General features: G+C 42.6%; 1 protein-coding gene across 2 annotated transcripts in view; it reads right to left on the bottom strand.

Moving 5' to 3' along the window:
- Positions 1-418: 418 nt before the first annotated feature.
- The window catches only part of slc25a26 (solute carrier family 25 member 26), a 76,776-nt gene continuing 59,726 nt past the window's right edge, over positions 419-17,468 (bottom strand). For both annotated transcript variants that reach the window (XM_015959299.3, XM_054751609.2), the window contains exons 9-10: positions 16,838-16,911; positions 419-786 (exon numbers count right to left, since the gene is read on the bottom strand). In XM_015959299.3, coding sequence (XP_015814785.1) covers positions 690-786; positions 16,838-16,911 — 171 coding nt within the window. In that variant the 3' untranslated portion in view covers positions 419-689. The remainder of the gene's footprint in view (positions 787-16,837; positions 16,912-17,468) is intronic.

Genomic DNA, 17,468 nt, shown 5'->3' with positions numbered 1-17,468 from the left:
GGAACTTGGCAATTTCAAACTTTCTTACAAAAAAGGAGGTCAAATTGCCACCAGAAGGGCATTAAACACTTTTTCATTTACTGAAAGATCCCAAACATTGTGACAGAAATACCTTGAGCTTTAATGAAGAAGCCTGAGTGGAGCAGCTGAGACTCCAGATAAACCTGCAGCCTTGTTAATTCAACAAAGTGCTCTATTGTTGGAGACATCTTAAAAAAAAAAAAGACATCTCACGGGTGGATGAGGTCAGTCTGGCTCAGCGGGAATGTTCCAGCGGTAACATATTGCAGCGTCTCCCTGGTGGGTCTTATTCACAGGTGGCTTGGCTTCATGGAGAGAAGAAAATATGGATGAAACAGTAAAAAGAACCCTAGAGCCCAGAGGGTTCCTCTGGGACCTGACGGACTCTCCAAACATCTCAAAGTTTAAAGAGACAGTCTTTAATTTCTAAAACTCATTCGGTCACAAATAAAATAAGATATTAGATCACAATGCAGCCACAGAAGTCTGTCATGTTTTACTCAGAGTGCTGATGAGCAGGAACAAAGCACTCTGGGTAATGCAGTCATGTATAACGACTCCTCAGAGACCAGGAGTTTCCTGCTTCTAGACAGGGTGACACATCCAGAGGCTTCTTCCTGCAGCTCTTCACCAGGTCAGGAACTCTGTCCATCAACAAAGACGTGCTGCTAAAGCAGAGTGCGTCTGATCTTCTCGTAGGCTCCTAGGAAGATGAACCCGCCCATGCTGATGAACGCCATCCGTGGCATGCTGCCTGCAAACAGACTACAAGAAGGAAATGAAAATTAGAAGTTGATCATAAAGTCTGTATAAAAAATGTTAAATCTCAGCTGTTAACTTATTAAACCAACAATTTCCAAAACATAGTTGATCAGTGGCACAATGCTACAGGGAGCCATCATGCAACATGGTTTACCCGAGAACATATTGATGCTATAAACAACTGATGGAAAGTTACGTTTACAATTCTTCTGCGTTTTTCCTGCTCCTGATCTGATTGGCTACTAATCTGAATCCCCTAAGAACTATTAGACTTAGAGGACCTGGATTCTGCTGACTATTGTCTACAGCCAGTAAGGAAATGACCCACAAAAATGACAGCTCTATTTAAACATGAAATAGAATGTTTTAAAAGGTAAAGGGAGCAGAGTGGGACACGTGCAGGAATCTGTTTTTTGAGCCTTTATGAGGCAGAAGAAACACAACGATCCAGGAGGTTAGACGGGGAAGTGTGTCCAGCCGGCCAGTGTTTGAGGGATGGAAGTGATGGACCTTCCCAGTACATCCTTCACCATTCTTCTGTGTTGTTTTTCTCTTCTCCAACTCCAGCCAGTGTTAGCAGTAGCTTGGGCTAGCGTTGTTCTGCCATTAGCATGTCTGCAACCAACGTTTATTGCAGATGTTGAAGGGGGTAGGGACATGCAGATTTAAAGGGGCGTGTCTTGCTTAAAGACATGTTAAACCAGGTTTTCTCAGAACAAATCGTTGCTCATCACCCATCACAACATCACTATTTTACATAGGGAAGCAGGTCGGAGACAACACAAGCTGTTTGGTATGCTACATCAGACACCCCAAGCTGCCTAACAACAACGTTAACGTGGTTTAAAGCTAAACATTTTCCCATCATTTACAGAAGTGTGGTTTTGTGTGGAGGTATGGAGGGGCCCGAAGGAGGAAGTCAAACCTGCGGCTCCATGATGGAGCCTCTACACAACCAGCTCCTGAGTTGGGCCCCAACAAGATGCTGTTGACATCACAAAGGTCAGAGGACGTTATGGGCCATGAAAGAGCCCCATCTCTCCAGAACCAGTCCAGCTTCCCCCCTCATGCTACCCACAGCTGTTTTTGGGATTAGACTTCATCCCTCCCCTTTCTCTCTCTCTGTGCTTGACTGATGGTCAGATGACATCTACACATGTCTGTCTGCTGCCCATCCATCCAACAGCCTCCTTCAGCTGGCTCCGTTGTTTGGGGATTTCTCCTCCGTCTTCTTTTTCTTAATGCTGTGTCAACTACTATTCAAACTCATGCTGACTTGGTCCATTCTGCTAAAATGCCTTTTCATCTCCCTTTCTCACTCTCCTTTTATTTTTTCCTCACTTCTCTCCGTCTTTCCCTTGCCGTCCATTTACGTACCAACACCTCATGTCTGCCAGAACGCCCCCAAACTCACATGGTCCCAGCCAGATGTACGGGACGTGGAGTGCTTCAGGACGTGTGTCTGTGTGTACGCACGCCGTAAACACACCAGCAAAAAAGAAAAAAGAAAAGTATGTGCATGTGAAAATGGCTGTCTGCACTCATTTGCGTAGGAGTCGGAGTACTTTCCATCTGGTTCAATAAAAAAAGAAGAAATATTGCAATATTGCAATTTGGTTTTCATCATCTCTAAGGAGGTTAACAAATACATGACGCAAAAAAAAAAAATCTAATTTGGGAGCCACTTGAGGAGAGTTGTGTGCTTTGCAGTCACTTTTTCCAAGTTTCAAATTTTCACAATAAGATTAGATGAACAGATCATCATCTGCAAATGGTTACAATCAAAACTGAGATAAAAACCACCTGCGGAGTTCCTCCAGGGTTTGGTATCTCACACACATTAGGGACTGTAGCCATGTGGCCGCTGATTACTGTCATATTAAAACTCTAAGGACTTTTTTTTATTATTTTATTTTATTTTCATGAATCACACACTCCCCAAACACACTTACTGCTCTATCTCACAATGAAATAAATATGGATTCTTACACAGGTGCTGCTGCTGAACTAGATTTTGATTGAATAGAGTTTAAAGGTCATGAAAATTTCACTTTTGGGAGCTTTTTACAATGTTACATTGTCGTTTCCTCGTGAGAAATACCCCAAACCCCTTTCCTGCCTCAGTGAGAGCTGTTCTGAGACCCCCATGTTGCTACTCTTCAGAGAATATTCAAAGAAGGAAACTTACAATCGGTCCCCTTAGCCCTTTGATGCATAATGGTCACTACAGTGGACAGGAACTCAAAATTGTTATTTATTTATTTTTGCTATTAAGCACAGCTGTTGAAGACTTTATTGCATTTGAGCCCCTCCATTTTGACTTCAGTAAGTCAAGCCAACATATTTCATGTTCAGATTGCACGCTGTCCACTGAGGTTGACATGTAATAAACTATGTGTAAATTAAATGTTACAAAAAATATGTAAATATGAAATTTGTTTCATTCACACCTAAAGATGAATGAAAAGAATTGTTTAAAAAATCAAGGTTAAAGATTTCATAATTCATGCATCAAAGGGTTAAATACTTTTCTCATAATTGGATTCACCTGTCTATGGAGGTCAAGGGTCACTGAGCTTACCAAACCAATTTTGAGTTCCAATAATTACTTCTAAAGGTTTTGGGATCAATAAAATGACAAAAGTGTCTAAATTAATGCAACCGACTAATTCTGTTTAAACAATTATTGCAAACTTTCTGTAAATCCTATAAACTTCGTATCACTGTGTGTGTCTCCTGTAAGCTATATTTAACTGAAATGTTTTCATCATAATAACCAACGATTTACACAGGGAAATTATGAATACTAACTTTTGCATCTCGCTGTAGGAGGAGGGGCACACAGACCTGCACAGGAAAAAAGTGGCACCTGACAGCAATTTGGGTATCAGGATGAAATCCTTAGACCCGTGGTTAGACCCCTCACCAGTGCAGTGTGTCTTGAGTTCTTCATGGTGGATGGTAACACCTGGCTTCATGTTGCAAGGGTATGAAGGCAGTTCCTGGAGGATGAAAGACTTCCTACTGACTGACATCCAAACTCGCCTGATCTAAATCCAAGACAACATCTTTGGGGCATGTTTAGGTCCATGCAACACCGTAAGGTTGCACCTTAGACTGTTCAGGAAGTCAGGGATGCCCTGGTCCGGATCTGAAAGAAGATACCCTAGGACACCATCCCTCAGCTCATTAGAGGAACGCTCTGATGTTGACAGGCATGAATGGAAGCGCATAGGGGCCATGAAAACCACTAAGGACCATTTCAAGTTGCCCCAATGACATTTCAGCAAATTGGACGAACCTGCTGCTTCCGCTCTAATGTCTTGGTAACTTGGTTTGGATCAAATAACAGCCTCCTTTGTTCCCAACACATTGCCCACTCCATATCAATACTGACATCCATCAATTTGGCTTTTTCAATTGAGATCTTATGTGTTTTCAGAGTCTCCCTTTAATTCTTTTTAGCAGTGAATCGTGCATCAGCGTCATTACTATAGCGAGCCACCATCCTGTCTAATTGAGGAAATATTCCTCACAATAACTACTTTATATTACTTGTTGCAGTTTGCTTCTGCAACACTAACATTATGGTGTAAATGTTTGACATGCATTGTGGGTAGTATAGGTAGGACATCAGGCACATGCTGAGCTATTTCTCCAAACTCAGATTGTTCACAGAGCTACCTACAACAGCTATGACATTAATGTCAACAGACGTTCCACAGAAACCTGATTTTAGAAGAGCTCCACTTTCCTTTTCAGCATTAAAACCAACTTTTGTACAGCCAGTTATTATTCCAACACAGTGTATGAGCTGGTCGGTAGGTTTTATTCTTCCGTAGCAAGTCTTTTAGGAATCAAAAAGGCTGATTAAATAATGACATATTGTACCATTGTGTCTTGATAAAATAACTTCAGTTTGTACAAGTCATTAAGACATCATTAACTGAATCCATACCTTCAAAAAGGAGGAGGTTTGTCATCCCAAAATACTTTAATATTTTCCAAACATCTAACACAGTTTCAAGTATCTGACTCTCCAGCTAACCTCTTGTCCCAAAATAACCACTTCTGGCTCCAAAAGACAAAGATGACAGTTGAATACAGAGCTGGAGGCTCAGAAGTGTCCAATCTGACTCAGACTCAGATGACTAATGTGCATCTTTGGTGATTACTTTTAGACTGGTTGTTTCCTCTGAGCTGTGATGAAACATCTAACCAACCAAACCTTTAGCAGTGTTTCAGGTTATGTCTGTGCAGATCAGCTGTTCTCAACTGTGCAAAAATATGAAATCGAGTCTGTGGACTAATTAACAAAATGTTCCAAAATACAAACATCATTCACAAGTGTTCTGCTTTGTCTGTTAAACTCTGCTGGGGGAGATGATTTGGTAAAGTACCAAACATTACTAATGTCATTATATCACATTTTATTCTAAGTGAATCAGAAGAAAAATGTCCCAACACATTCCACTCTTCTTCTAGTGGAATGAGCTAGTCTTCGAGCTCATTAGATGTCCCGATAGCCAGAAGTGTGAGGAGTGAACTAATTTTAAACTCCAGACTCTTGTTTTGTCTCAGCTCTCCACCAGAGTTACATTTCCTGTCTGGGATCGGGCCCACCTGTGGACTCAGACGTCAGAGCTGAGCCAGAGCTTGAATATTCCCCTACGCTCCCCCGGGTACCTTGACTCACTGACAACACCGCACAGCCAGCCGCTGAGACATCCTCGAGATGTCAGCCAATCACATCTCCAGAGACATCTGGCTAAAGATAGTTTAGATCATAGTAGGAAAATTTTGTCTGGTCTGAAGTTTAGACAAATGTAACAGTCAACGAGGGGGCTGCAATACTAAAATGCATCTGAAAGTTATCGTCAAGTTTTATTAGTATTTCACACTAAATTGCATTTATTCCCTTGAAGACACATCTATAATTCAAATCTACAAGGCCCTACAGACTAAATTCTTCCCCTAATAATGATGCAGCCACCACTGTGCTTCCCAGTGAGGATGATTTTCTCAAATCAAAGTCACAAATTCAACTTTAGTCCCTGCCTGTAGGGGGATTCCGACTGTATTAGCACACCAAGACCAATCCAGTTGAACACCTTCCTTCTGTCACTAAAATCTGTGCACCACTGCCAGGAAAGTGTTCCACTTTATTTACTGATGTAGAAAAAGGCCTATCTGACTATTAAATTAGCGATTTGTCAAAGGTTTACTCAAAAGCAATGAGGGATGTGTAAAGTTTTAGAAGAAAACCCCAAATTAAGGTACTGCCTGGTAAAATATCTTCTTGTAACAACTATTGTAAACTGTTTGGCGCCAATCCCAATTAGCTAGCACAACTAAATTCAGCTAAAACAACATCAAATGTATCTTTTCAAAACATTTCTTTATTACAGCAACAATTGTCATGTGTAGTTTAGTGTTTTCTAATAAAGACATTTGTTTTAATGCTGATATTCTAAAACAAGCATGACACATTTTGTGGGTAATGGTGGCACAGGAGTTAAAGCAATGCTAAAGTTTTGAACACATTAAAGCAGCTTTCCAGAGTTTTCCCCTTTCAGAAATTATGTATGACTTGTCAAAAATCCATAAAAGTGATTATCTTATGTACTGTGATATAATGTAAGCGATACGTCTTTTTATTTTTATTTTTTGCTAAGCACGCCCCCTGCCCCGCAGAGCTCTGTGCAATATGAAACTGAGCGCCGACCAGAACTAACCAATAGCGTTAGACTACTGCTTACTTGCTTCAAATTTAAGGAATACCTCAGCTGATGCAGAGAATATAAATATATGAGAACACAACATCACATGAGAATAATACTCGTAAAACAACGTGTTTTAGCTCCGTTTGTTAGCTACAGAAGTACATTTAGAAACAGAAACGTGAAGTCGCCATCTTAAAAAAACAGAGCAACAGACTTTTTGTGTGATATGCTCATCAGCCACTAGATGGTGCCATCGGATAAGAGAAATACTCTGGAAAGAAGCTTTAAGATATTGTTTTTTAAAGTGGTTTCAGTGATTCTTGAGGTAGGAACTTTACAAACTGCTGATTGTACGGCACTCTGCTGACCAGAAACCAAACTTAACAATTTTGTTGCATGGGCAGGTACACCAGGTGGAGTTCTCTACCTTTGTTACTCTGCCGGTAGCTTATATAAAGGCTAGCAGTTAGCCTTTTCAGTTCTCCAACCTTCAATAAGGAGCACAAAGTGAAAAAGAAGAAGTTTAATTTTTTGTTGGCATTCTAGCAGAGCCTGGAAGTGAAAGAAAGAGAGTAATGGCTTTGAAGGTGAAGCAAAGAGCTAAAACCAGAGTGAACATTGGCCTGCACTCGTTTGAGGGCGCTAAAGGAGGCTATGAAATCACGGGACTGATGGTGACCTGGCTTTGTTTCTGGATTTGTAAGTAATTATATTTTTTGTTCAACAGTGTGGATATTTTTACTTCACAGCTTAGCATTAGTTCATTGTTAGTGCTAGCTACAGCAGGTTGCTGATGGTTGTAAGTCCACTTTCAACCAGTAGGAGGGAGAAGCAGGAAACTTATTTAGTGTTGCTTTAAGTGGCCGCCCCGTAACTGGAGGGCTGGTGGCTTACATTTTATTTAAAACATGTTCACAATCTCTGCAACACTACAGCAAGGCACCGAGACTTTCACAAGGACACAGAGAACCCTCCCCAACACTTGGGAAACTCCCAGACAAAGGCTGTTTGCTCATTCTCACCAAGTCACAGCCCAGTGAGATACTGGCTTCAGTTTTACCAGCAGCAGAGACAATGGATTGGGAATAACAAGACTTTAGCAGAAGTAGAAGTCTGGTTGAAAGTATGACTAGAAAAATAAAAAAAACCTAAGACCTCACAGCCAAGAAAGCAAAGGTTGCACACACATGAACTACTCAGCAGGAGGTTCTCTGAGTGAGATGCATCCTCACAGCTGGAAATGCTTTGGGACTGGTCCCTGGGTAAATAAAAGTCAACATTTGTCCTGTTTCCAACACAATAGTGATGGCAGAGCTTGCTCCATACCTGACCCTGATGACCGCCTTTAATCTTATCTAATTTAGTGTCTATTTTTTATATGAATAAATAAGTAAAAGCAAAGGACAAACAGGTATTCTGAAGATATTTGAGCATCCAGTCACCACAAATAGGAAACGCTACCTTCACTGTTCACACATAAACCTCCTTTGAGAATATCCACGCTTAATAAGGGGGAAGTTGACTTTGTGAAGTAAGCAAAAAGTTGGCTTCATTTGAGGCAGATGCTTGTATTCTAGGATAGATTCCTTGTGGATAATATCTGGGGAATTTCAGAACCTCACAGCATTTTTGAAAGCTTACATACAAATTTTAAATCATTTTATGTATAAAAACGTATTAAGCCGGAAATCCTTAAAGAACTGAGAAGCGTTGCTTTGTTTTGTTGTGTAAAGCGTGTCTAACCCCGTTTACATTTCTCTTCTTTATCTGGTTTCATATAAGTGTGAAAATGCTGGAGGATGTGCTGCACATTAATCGTTGTGTTGCGACTCCTAGTTCGGTTTGGTTATTATGCAGGTTAGTGTGGGGGGGATGGGGGTGGCTGCAGCACTTTATAAGTCAGGGTCTCTGGGGCAAGGCACACACATGGAAGCACTTTAGAGCTTCACTACACTGCAATTGGGCCTATTACCATAATTACAGCTTTAAAGCCCCAGCAATTTGTATCAGGCATGCACCAGCACAACAACCAGGCCTTTGGTCCCGCAGAACAACAGCAACTACCTATTTTCTTTTACACACACCTTCCTTTGTCCCTACATTTCACCTGGTGTGTGCTCTTAGCTGTAAGTCTTTACCTTCTCTGGTTACACAGAGTATCAAAGAGAAGAAAAGGAGCTTGCGGTGTTGTGGATCTTATGGTGGTGCCTGCTCTCCAGGCTCTCTGTTGCAGCAGAGATACGACTAAGCCAGGGATGATGGTTGGATGAGATAAAAGACCAGACAAAATGAAGGGAAAAGCTTCACGTTTCCAGGTCACACAGAGATGTTAGGGAGTGCATTTAGCACTTGGTATAAACTGCAGCAGGAAGAGTTGGATTTAAAGGCAAGGCTTTTTGAACTCACTAAAACACTCCTGAAGTCTCAATCAGAAGCAGAATTAAATGCTGTTAGGTCAGTAGCTCGCTGGGCTGTGACTGCTGGTGAGACGTCGTAAAAGAAATTCATGAGGGAGTTTGCGAGGGCTCTCGATTTCCTCGATCTTTAAAATCTTTAGATGTAAAGTTATTGAGGGGCAGGGTCACCTGTAATACCTGACCTAAATTAGGGATCAGCTATAACATCGGTACTGGTCTGATGACTAAAACTGGGCCGATATTAACAACCAATATTTATTTACTTCTAGTTGGCGTTTGTGTATAGATACGTATTTTTCTATACACAACATAGTTATTGGATATCAATATCAGCCCAGATTTACATATGGGTGCATCTCTAATGTAAATTCAAATAAATTGGGGCAGATTTGAAACATTTCATGTCACAGTTTGGGCCTTTTCCAGAAATGTCTTCACCCACACACAAAATCAAACACTTTGGTATCCATACCAGGTCTAAACGTGGTGCTGTAACGCTGCCATGAATACGCACCATTAACAGGCATATGGAATAAAGCATGGGAATGATGTTGGGTATGAGGGACTTCTTTAATAGGTCAGATTAGAGGTGGAGCGATGACAACCATTTCCTTAAGTTAGTGCTTGTCCACACGAAAATCTAAGGAGGAGCATCAAGATTTTTCAACTTTATTTAAATACCCTTTTGAGGCACCAAAACGATTTTCATATAGACACAAGACAAGTCCACATGGGACAGGTCATTAATTAACAAGGGTCTCTCAATTTGTTCAGTTTTCTCTCATTTTTCAAACTTATTGGCTCATGGAAACAAACATAATTCTAGATTTAACCCTGCCAGTCAACTTCAGGATCCACTTCAAGATCCTGGTTCTGGTTCTCAGCACAGACGGCCCTTTTGAAGATTTTAAATGATTTTAGACTGAATTATGACAAACGGAAGGTGACAGTATTGGTTCTACTGGATCCAAGTGTTGCCTTCGATACAGTAGACCACACTATTCTTTTAACTAGTTTAAAACAGATCGGTCTCTCTGGTACTGTCCACAGATGGTTCACATCCTAACTCACAGACAGGACTTTTATGGTGAGGTTAGATAGCTGTTCCTCGGGGGTTCATGGGATTAAATGTGGTGTGCCCCAGGGTTCAATTTTAGGCTCAGTGCTTTTTAACCTTTATATGCTCCCTCTTGGGAGTGTCATTAGGAGACATGGAGTCAATTTTCACAGTTATGCTGATGTCACATAGTTGTACATCTCTGTGTCTCCTGATGACTCTCGGCCAATGGATGCACTTTTTAACTGCATTTTAGACATACAATCCTGGATGGCAGAGAACTTTCTCCAGCTCAGCCAGGATAAAACTGAAGTTTTAGTCATTGGTCCTGAGGCCCAGAGAGAGAAACTTTTACCGAAATTACAATCTTTGTCTTTTAATCCTTCTGAGCAAGTGAAGAACCTGGGTGTGATTTTTGACACTGAGCTGACTTTAAAACATCACAAAAATAGTTTTTTTTATCATCTAAAGAACATCGCCAGAGTCTGCCCTATTCTCTCTCAGGCCGATACGGAGATGCTGATGCATGCTTTTATCACCAGTAGAATAGACTACTGTAATGCCCTGCTTTCTGGTTTTCCCAAAAAGAGCATCTCAGGTTTACAACTTCTACAAAATTCGCCAGCACGTGTCCTGACAAAGACCAGGAGGCGGGAGCGCATTACACTGGTTTTAGAATCATTGCATTGGTTCCCTGTATGTTTCAGGATTAATTTTAAGGTTCCCCTAATAGTTTTTAAATGTCTTAATGGTCTTGGGCTTTCTTATCTCTCAGAACTGCTTTTACCGTAGGAACCTTCACGGCCTCTGCGCTCCTCTGGCAGGCGTCTCCTGATCATCCCTAAAGTCAGGACAACACACTCACGGCGAAGTGTCCTTCCAGTGTTACGGCCCTCGACTCTGGAACGAGCTGCCGGAGGACCTCAGGGCCGCAGAGAACGTTCATGTTTTTAAGTCCAGGCTCAAGACCCATCTATTTAGGTTAGCTTTTATCTAATTTTTTACTATAGTTTTATTTCCCATTTTACATGATTATATTTTATTACGGGCCTTGCATGTTTTATATGATTGCATTTTAGCACAGTTTTATTATTTCATAATATTATAATTTTACTGTCCATATGATTTTATTTATTATTTATTTTCTTACTTTTGTCCTTTATATTAGCTCTTTTATTTTCATATTTTTACTCATTTTAATCCAGTGTTTTCTCTGTAGGGGCCCTCTGCCCCGGGGACGGTGGTCCACTTTTGCTTCCTGGGCGCTCTACAGGTAGTGTTAAAATGGAGGTGGGGGTCTATGCTCCCCCTCCTCTGAGCGCCCTGACTTAGCCTGATGCTGCCGGGGCAGACGGCTTCTCTGATGGTGTTTCCTTGCCTTACTTTATTTGGCTCATGTGGACTCAGCCAAATATAAATTTTTACTGATGTGTGTGCGTGTGTGTGCGTGCGTGCGCGCGCGCGTGTGTGTATGTGCATATGTCTGTTAATGTTTTTAAACTGTCATGGGAATTTGGAGCCATTTTAATTCTGTAAAGCACTTTGAGTAGCACTTTGCTAGAAAACCGCTTTATAAACAAAATATTATTGATTGATTGATTGATTGATTGACTGATTGATGGTCTTTAGGGCCTTACATGGATAAGCACCATCTTACATTGGTGATCTTCTCAGTCCCTACATGCTTTAAGAACGCTGTAATCCACCCACTTCTTAAAAAAACGAGTCTTGACCCCTCTCTTCATAGCAGCTTCAGACCCATCTCCAAACTTCCGTTCATCTCCAAGATCTTGGAAAAGGTTATGGCTAAACAACTCACAGCTGCTCATGATGAACATAACATCTATGATTGCTTCCAGTCAGGTTTTTGTAGAACTCATTCTACAGAAACAGCTCTTCTTAGGGTCTCTAATGACCTTCTGACTCGCAGTGATGCAGGGGACTGTTCTGTTCTGGTCCTGCTGGACCTGACTGCAGCCTTTGACACTGTAGACCACCACCTGCTACTGGAGAGGCTGAGAGACTGGGTAGGCCTATCAGGAACTGCTCTGGAATGGTTCTCCTCTTATCTATCTGAGCGCTCCTTTTCTGTGGTCGTCTCCAAGTTTAGGTCCTCCACCACCTCCCTTACCCATGGTGTCCCACAAGGTTCTGTGCTGGGGCCTCTGCTCTTCCTCCTCTATCTGCTTCCTCTTCAGCAAATCCTGAGCTCCTTCAAAGGAATCTCCTACCATCTTTATGCAGATGACATCCAACTGTACATCTCATTTAAGGCCCATGAGATGTCTAAGCTGCAGATGTTACACACCTGCTTAGACTATCAAAACCTGGATGGTGGGAACTCTCTACAGCTGAATGAAGATAAGACAGAGATCCTCATCTGTGCCCCAGAAAAGCTGGTTCCCAAAGTCAGAGACTCTATTGGTCAGCTTGCTTCTCACATCAAACCTTCTGTCAGGAATCTTGGCGTGACCTTTGAGCCAGCTCTCACCCTGGATTCTCATGACAGTTTTCTTGTTCGCTCTTCCTTCTTCCATCTCAGGAACATTGCTAAGCTGAGTCCCATTCTGTCCCGCTCTGAACTTGAGACAGTTATCCACACCTTCATCTCCTCACGCTTAGACTACTGTAACTCTCTTTTCACGTGTCTGAGCAGAACCTCCCTGAACCGTCTACAGGTGGTTCAGAATGCCTGTGCTTGACTTTTGACCAAGTCCTCCAAACACACCCACATCACCCCGCTTCTCCTCCAGCTTCACTGGCTGCCAGTCAACTTCAGGGTTCATTTCAAGATCCTGGTTCTGGTCTATAGGGCCTTACATGGACAAGCACCATCTTACATTGGTGATCTTCTTAGTCCCTACACCCCCAGCAGGTCCCTGAGGTCCAGTGGTCAAAGCCTACTGGTTGTGCAGCGCACCAGGCTAAAGAGCAAAGGTGACAGATCATTTGCTGCTGTGGCCCCCAGACTCTGGAACTCTCTCCCCCTGAGCCCGAGATCAGTGGACTCAGTGGTCTCCTTCAAAAAGCAGCTGAAGACTCACTTGTTCAAGCTGGCTTTTGTATGACCTTCTTCACCACTCTCTCTTTATTCTGCTCTCCCCACCTATTCCACCTTCCTCAGGATCCACTGATTTCCCTCTTTCCTGTTCACTCTCTCTCTTTCTTAACATTTTTTCTTTTAAATCGCAATTGCATATTCTTGCTCATTTTAAATATATTTTTAAACATTTTCAAAATGCTTTTTTTCTATTTTTACAATTTTTATATTTTTTGTTTTTGTGAAGCGCCTCGTGATTTTTATCTTGAGAGGCGCTATACAAATGATATTTTCTTCTTTCTTCTTCTTCAGTGACCTTGTCGCTGTTCCTAATGCCTAGTGATGCAGAGGACCCTTAGCTACTTTCTTCTAGATATGTCCTGCAAATTAGCAACAAAATAGCCATTTTCGCTCCGAACCGTTCTTTGAACGTTGTTTCAGCTGTCATCAAGGATATAAATGTTACAGATACAAAAGACATCAGTGGTGCTATAGCTCACCTAGTAAGACAGCAGACTTTTGTGCAGAAGACCCGGGTACGTCCATGCTTTCGTTCTTTTTTAAACACAGAAACAGTTTTGTTTACCTGTTTGTAGCTACGGTTTCGCCGACAGCTGCCGGCTTCTTCAGGCTGACGCTGATGGTGGCGCGTCACTTCCTTCTCCGTTTATCTGCGGGCAGCAGAGGACGTTGTCGCCCTCTACTGCCCGCTCTCCCCTCTCCGACGATGCAGTCCCATGCGTGGTCCAGCGTGTAAACTCCGTCGTCCCTGTTCATGGTCCCACATCCACGTCTCCTTATCTCTATTGCTTCCTGAGATAAGGAGACGTGGATGTGGGACCATGAACAGGGACGACGGAGTTTACATGCTGGACCACGCATGGGACTGCATCGTCGGAGAGCGGGCAGTAGAGGGCGACAACGTCCTCTGCTGCCCGCAGATAAACGGAGAAGGAAGTGACGCGCCACCATCAGCGTCAGCCTGAAGAAGCCGGCAGCTGTCGGCGAAACCGTAGCTACAAACAGGTAAACAAAACTGTTTCTGTGTTTAAAAAAGAACGAAAGCATGGATTTACAAAGACACAGCAAGAACACACCTAAGAGACCCGGGTACGATTCTGGATGTGAACATAGTTTATTTAGAGTTTATTTTTTACATTAATGCAGGGATTCCCAAAGTGTGGTGCACGCACCCCCTAGCGGCAGCTCGCGGGTGTGCGAGGTGAAAAGTGTAATGGCTGCGGAGCTCAGAGAAGTCTGTCAGATGTCACCATTAGCGTAGCCAGAAACTCATTTGTGGGTGGGCCTAAGAAAAAGTAAGTGGGCCCAATAAATGTAATTGAAAACAAATATATTTTTGTGCATGTGTCCTCCACATGTGCCCTAGCTTCATAATAACAATGCGCCGAGCTTTAGCGCTCTGGCCTGCGCACGCCGATATGTTCCGTATTTGATCATTTTTAATGATGTTGGAGGAATCTGAAGGTGAGTCATTCTGGCAGATTGTAATTAACGTCCTGTCTCATGCAGGTGTTCTGACATTGTAAACCTCACACACAGAACATTGTGGATGTAACAAAATAAATCAAGAAATGATTCCCATTTAGGCTATTGACAGCACGCTGAAGATCTGAAGTTCAGAGTTCTTCTGTCAGAGGTCAGACGCGTTCCAGCAGAACCACGGCTCACGGGTGCACAAGTGAGCACATCTGGGCTGGGCAGAAGTAATTTTACAACATTGGTTTAAATAACGCCAATAACGAGACGCAGTGACTGGAGTGGCTCATGGAGCTTTGCTGCGCGCGCGCACACACGCACACACACACACAGATTCAATAAGCGTGCACGCTGCACAAACTCCAGCGCGCCGTCAGACTGAAGGCAGAAATGAGCACTGCCTCCTCCGTGATAAAAAAAAGAGGTTTTATAACATTTTTAATTCAAGGTCAAATTAAGATATTAGCTTCTACTTTGGGATGACATATTAAAGTCGGGTCCGCTCCACCCAGTGACTCCGAACCTGACAACTCATGTTACTGCAGCATTTGTTATTCCAGTCCGCGTGGCAGCGGATCGCAGATTCAGCCACACCATAAAACAGCAATAAGTCGGTCTGAGGCAAAAGTGAACCTCATGGCTACAGCTTTTCCATCTTTTCCCCTATAGACATTTGATTACGCAGAAGTAAGTGATCAGCTCAGGTTTAAGCAGAGCAGAAGGAAGGAGAGCGCTCTGGCCGCACAGGTTAAACGTTTCTGCTTTAAGAAAACTGTTAAATTGCATTGTTTATATGCTACCTGGGCACTCTAAATATTTATTTAAAATTATATCAAAGGAAATTGTAATGATATCGAATGTTAATTAATTACTATTTAAAAAATGAAAGTGATGGGGAAAAAAGCTGATCATATTTTTTTAACCCTGTCTGTTTAGCTTGACGTCTGATGTATATATATATATATAGCCATGCCCTGATGTGGGGGCTGGGGGGTGCGTCGTCATGGTCGGGACATAGAAGGGGGTGCACGGCTAAATAAGTTTGGGATCCACTGCATTAATGGTATATTTTCTACAGTAAGATGCCCAAATTTTTATTTGAGACTCGCCGAACAGCATTGAATTCACAGATAAAAAAGATGTGGGTTCAACTTTCATTTTTGAACAATTTTTCAAGCAAGGAAAGGGAATGATCTGGGCCTGCAGGAAGACTGACCCATCATAAACCTTTGTCGGCTGTGCTGAAGAGAAAGGTACAGAACCAAATTATTTAATTAATTAGCTGCACGTTCTCCTGTCCTCTGGGCCACCCACCCACCCACCCACACACACACACACACACACACACACACACACACACACACACACACACACACACACACACACACACACACACACACACACACACACACACACACACACACACACACACACACACACACACACACACACACACACACACACACACACACACACACACACAGAGGACTGTCTCAGCTGTTATTTTCGTTAAGGAGTGTGCACGTACAGCATGCGCGCCTCGTGCACGAGCCGTTACGCTTTTGGCCTGAGGGGGCAATCGCGAGCATTAAAATTCAAAACTCCGTAAAGTCCCTTTACATTTTTTAATCAGTTTTCTATTTTTCAAAATTTTATAATATTTTTTAATTATTTATTAAATATTTTAATTAAAAAATAAATTGTTCTTGTGAAGCACCTCGTGATCTTGGAAGTGCTATATAAAATATTGTTTTATTTATTTTCCTTCTATAAAAACACCTTTTAGTGTAAAAAAAAAGTTCATAATTTATCCTTGATCAGCTTCAAACAAAGTAAACTAGTTTGTGAGACAAAGAGGCCATGTCCTGCTGGTGTTTGGCTCAGTCCCAAATGCTACGCGCATTAAGCTGAGATGCATCCCCACTAAATGACGGCGGCTTCGACACAACCGGACTATTATTCATCACAACTGAGGGTGTGTTTGAAGCGCCTGCAGCCCCCCTGCGGCCCCATTAGACCTGGCCTTTTGTCCGGCGCGCATCATAAACACATCAAAACACTCAAATAAACCCCTCCACTTGGCCCTTGTAGCACCTTAATCAATAGGACAGCGGAGCGAGTTGGCAGGAAAAAGCTTTTATGCATCTCATTTTTCAGCTGCGTCTGTAAAATCCCCCGGGCGCTCTGTCATCAAACCTGATTACGCGAGGGATCGGGGCAGTTAAATTAAATCATGCAAAATAAAAGCTGTCTTTAATGACATGGGATGAAATGGTTTGTGTTTGGCTCCAAACAGCAGCTAGCCAAGGGGAACACTCACCCCGGAAGGCCCCGACTCCTCCACACATCCAGGAGCACCAGCGGGATGTTGCCGCTCGCCGTGGCCGAGCCTGCCTAAAGAAACAAAAAGAGCAAATAGAGGCACAATGATGGATAGACTGTTCCACTTGCTTCCTGCTCCTCGGACAGACGCCCTTGTTTAGACTTCCTCAACAGCGATCTCTTTAGCTTCCCCGTTTAAGTCTTATTTTTATTTATTTTTTGCTCAAGGCCAGCTGTGTGAGCGCAGGTGTCACCATTTGCCCCTTCACAAGTTCCCCTCAACTCCCCTTTCTGCATCCATCAATCCAACGTTGTATTTACACAATACAGACGAGCCGGCCCGAGAGTTTTACATCTATCACCATGGGGAGGCAGAGGGGTGTGAGAGAGGCGGGATCGGGCCAGTCCGGGTTAAGTGGGTGGCAGAGATCCAAGATTAATAAATGGCAGAAAGAGATGATGGAGGGATGAGAAGATAAAGCTGTATTTGTCTAAGTGCTTGCACACTAATCAACTATATCTCAGTGAAGCTGGAGGAAACTGTTGTATCTGCTGTAAATTCTGAGTGAGGTTGACTGCGATGATAGGAGGATTTACACATTTTTTCTCTCCGTGTTAACAGGAAAAAC

The sequence above is a fragment of the Nothobranchius furzeri genome, chromosome 3 (genome assembly GCF_043380555.1).
Source record: "Nothobranchius furzeri strain GRZ-AD chromosome 3, NfurGRZ-RIMD1, whole genome shotgun sequence".
Lineage (NCBI taxonomy): Eukaryota > Metazoa > Chordata > Actinopteri > Cyprinodontiformes > Nothobranchiidae > Nothobranchius > Nothobranchius furzeri.
This window is presented reverse-complemented; position numbering and strand designations above follow the sequence as displayed.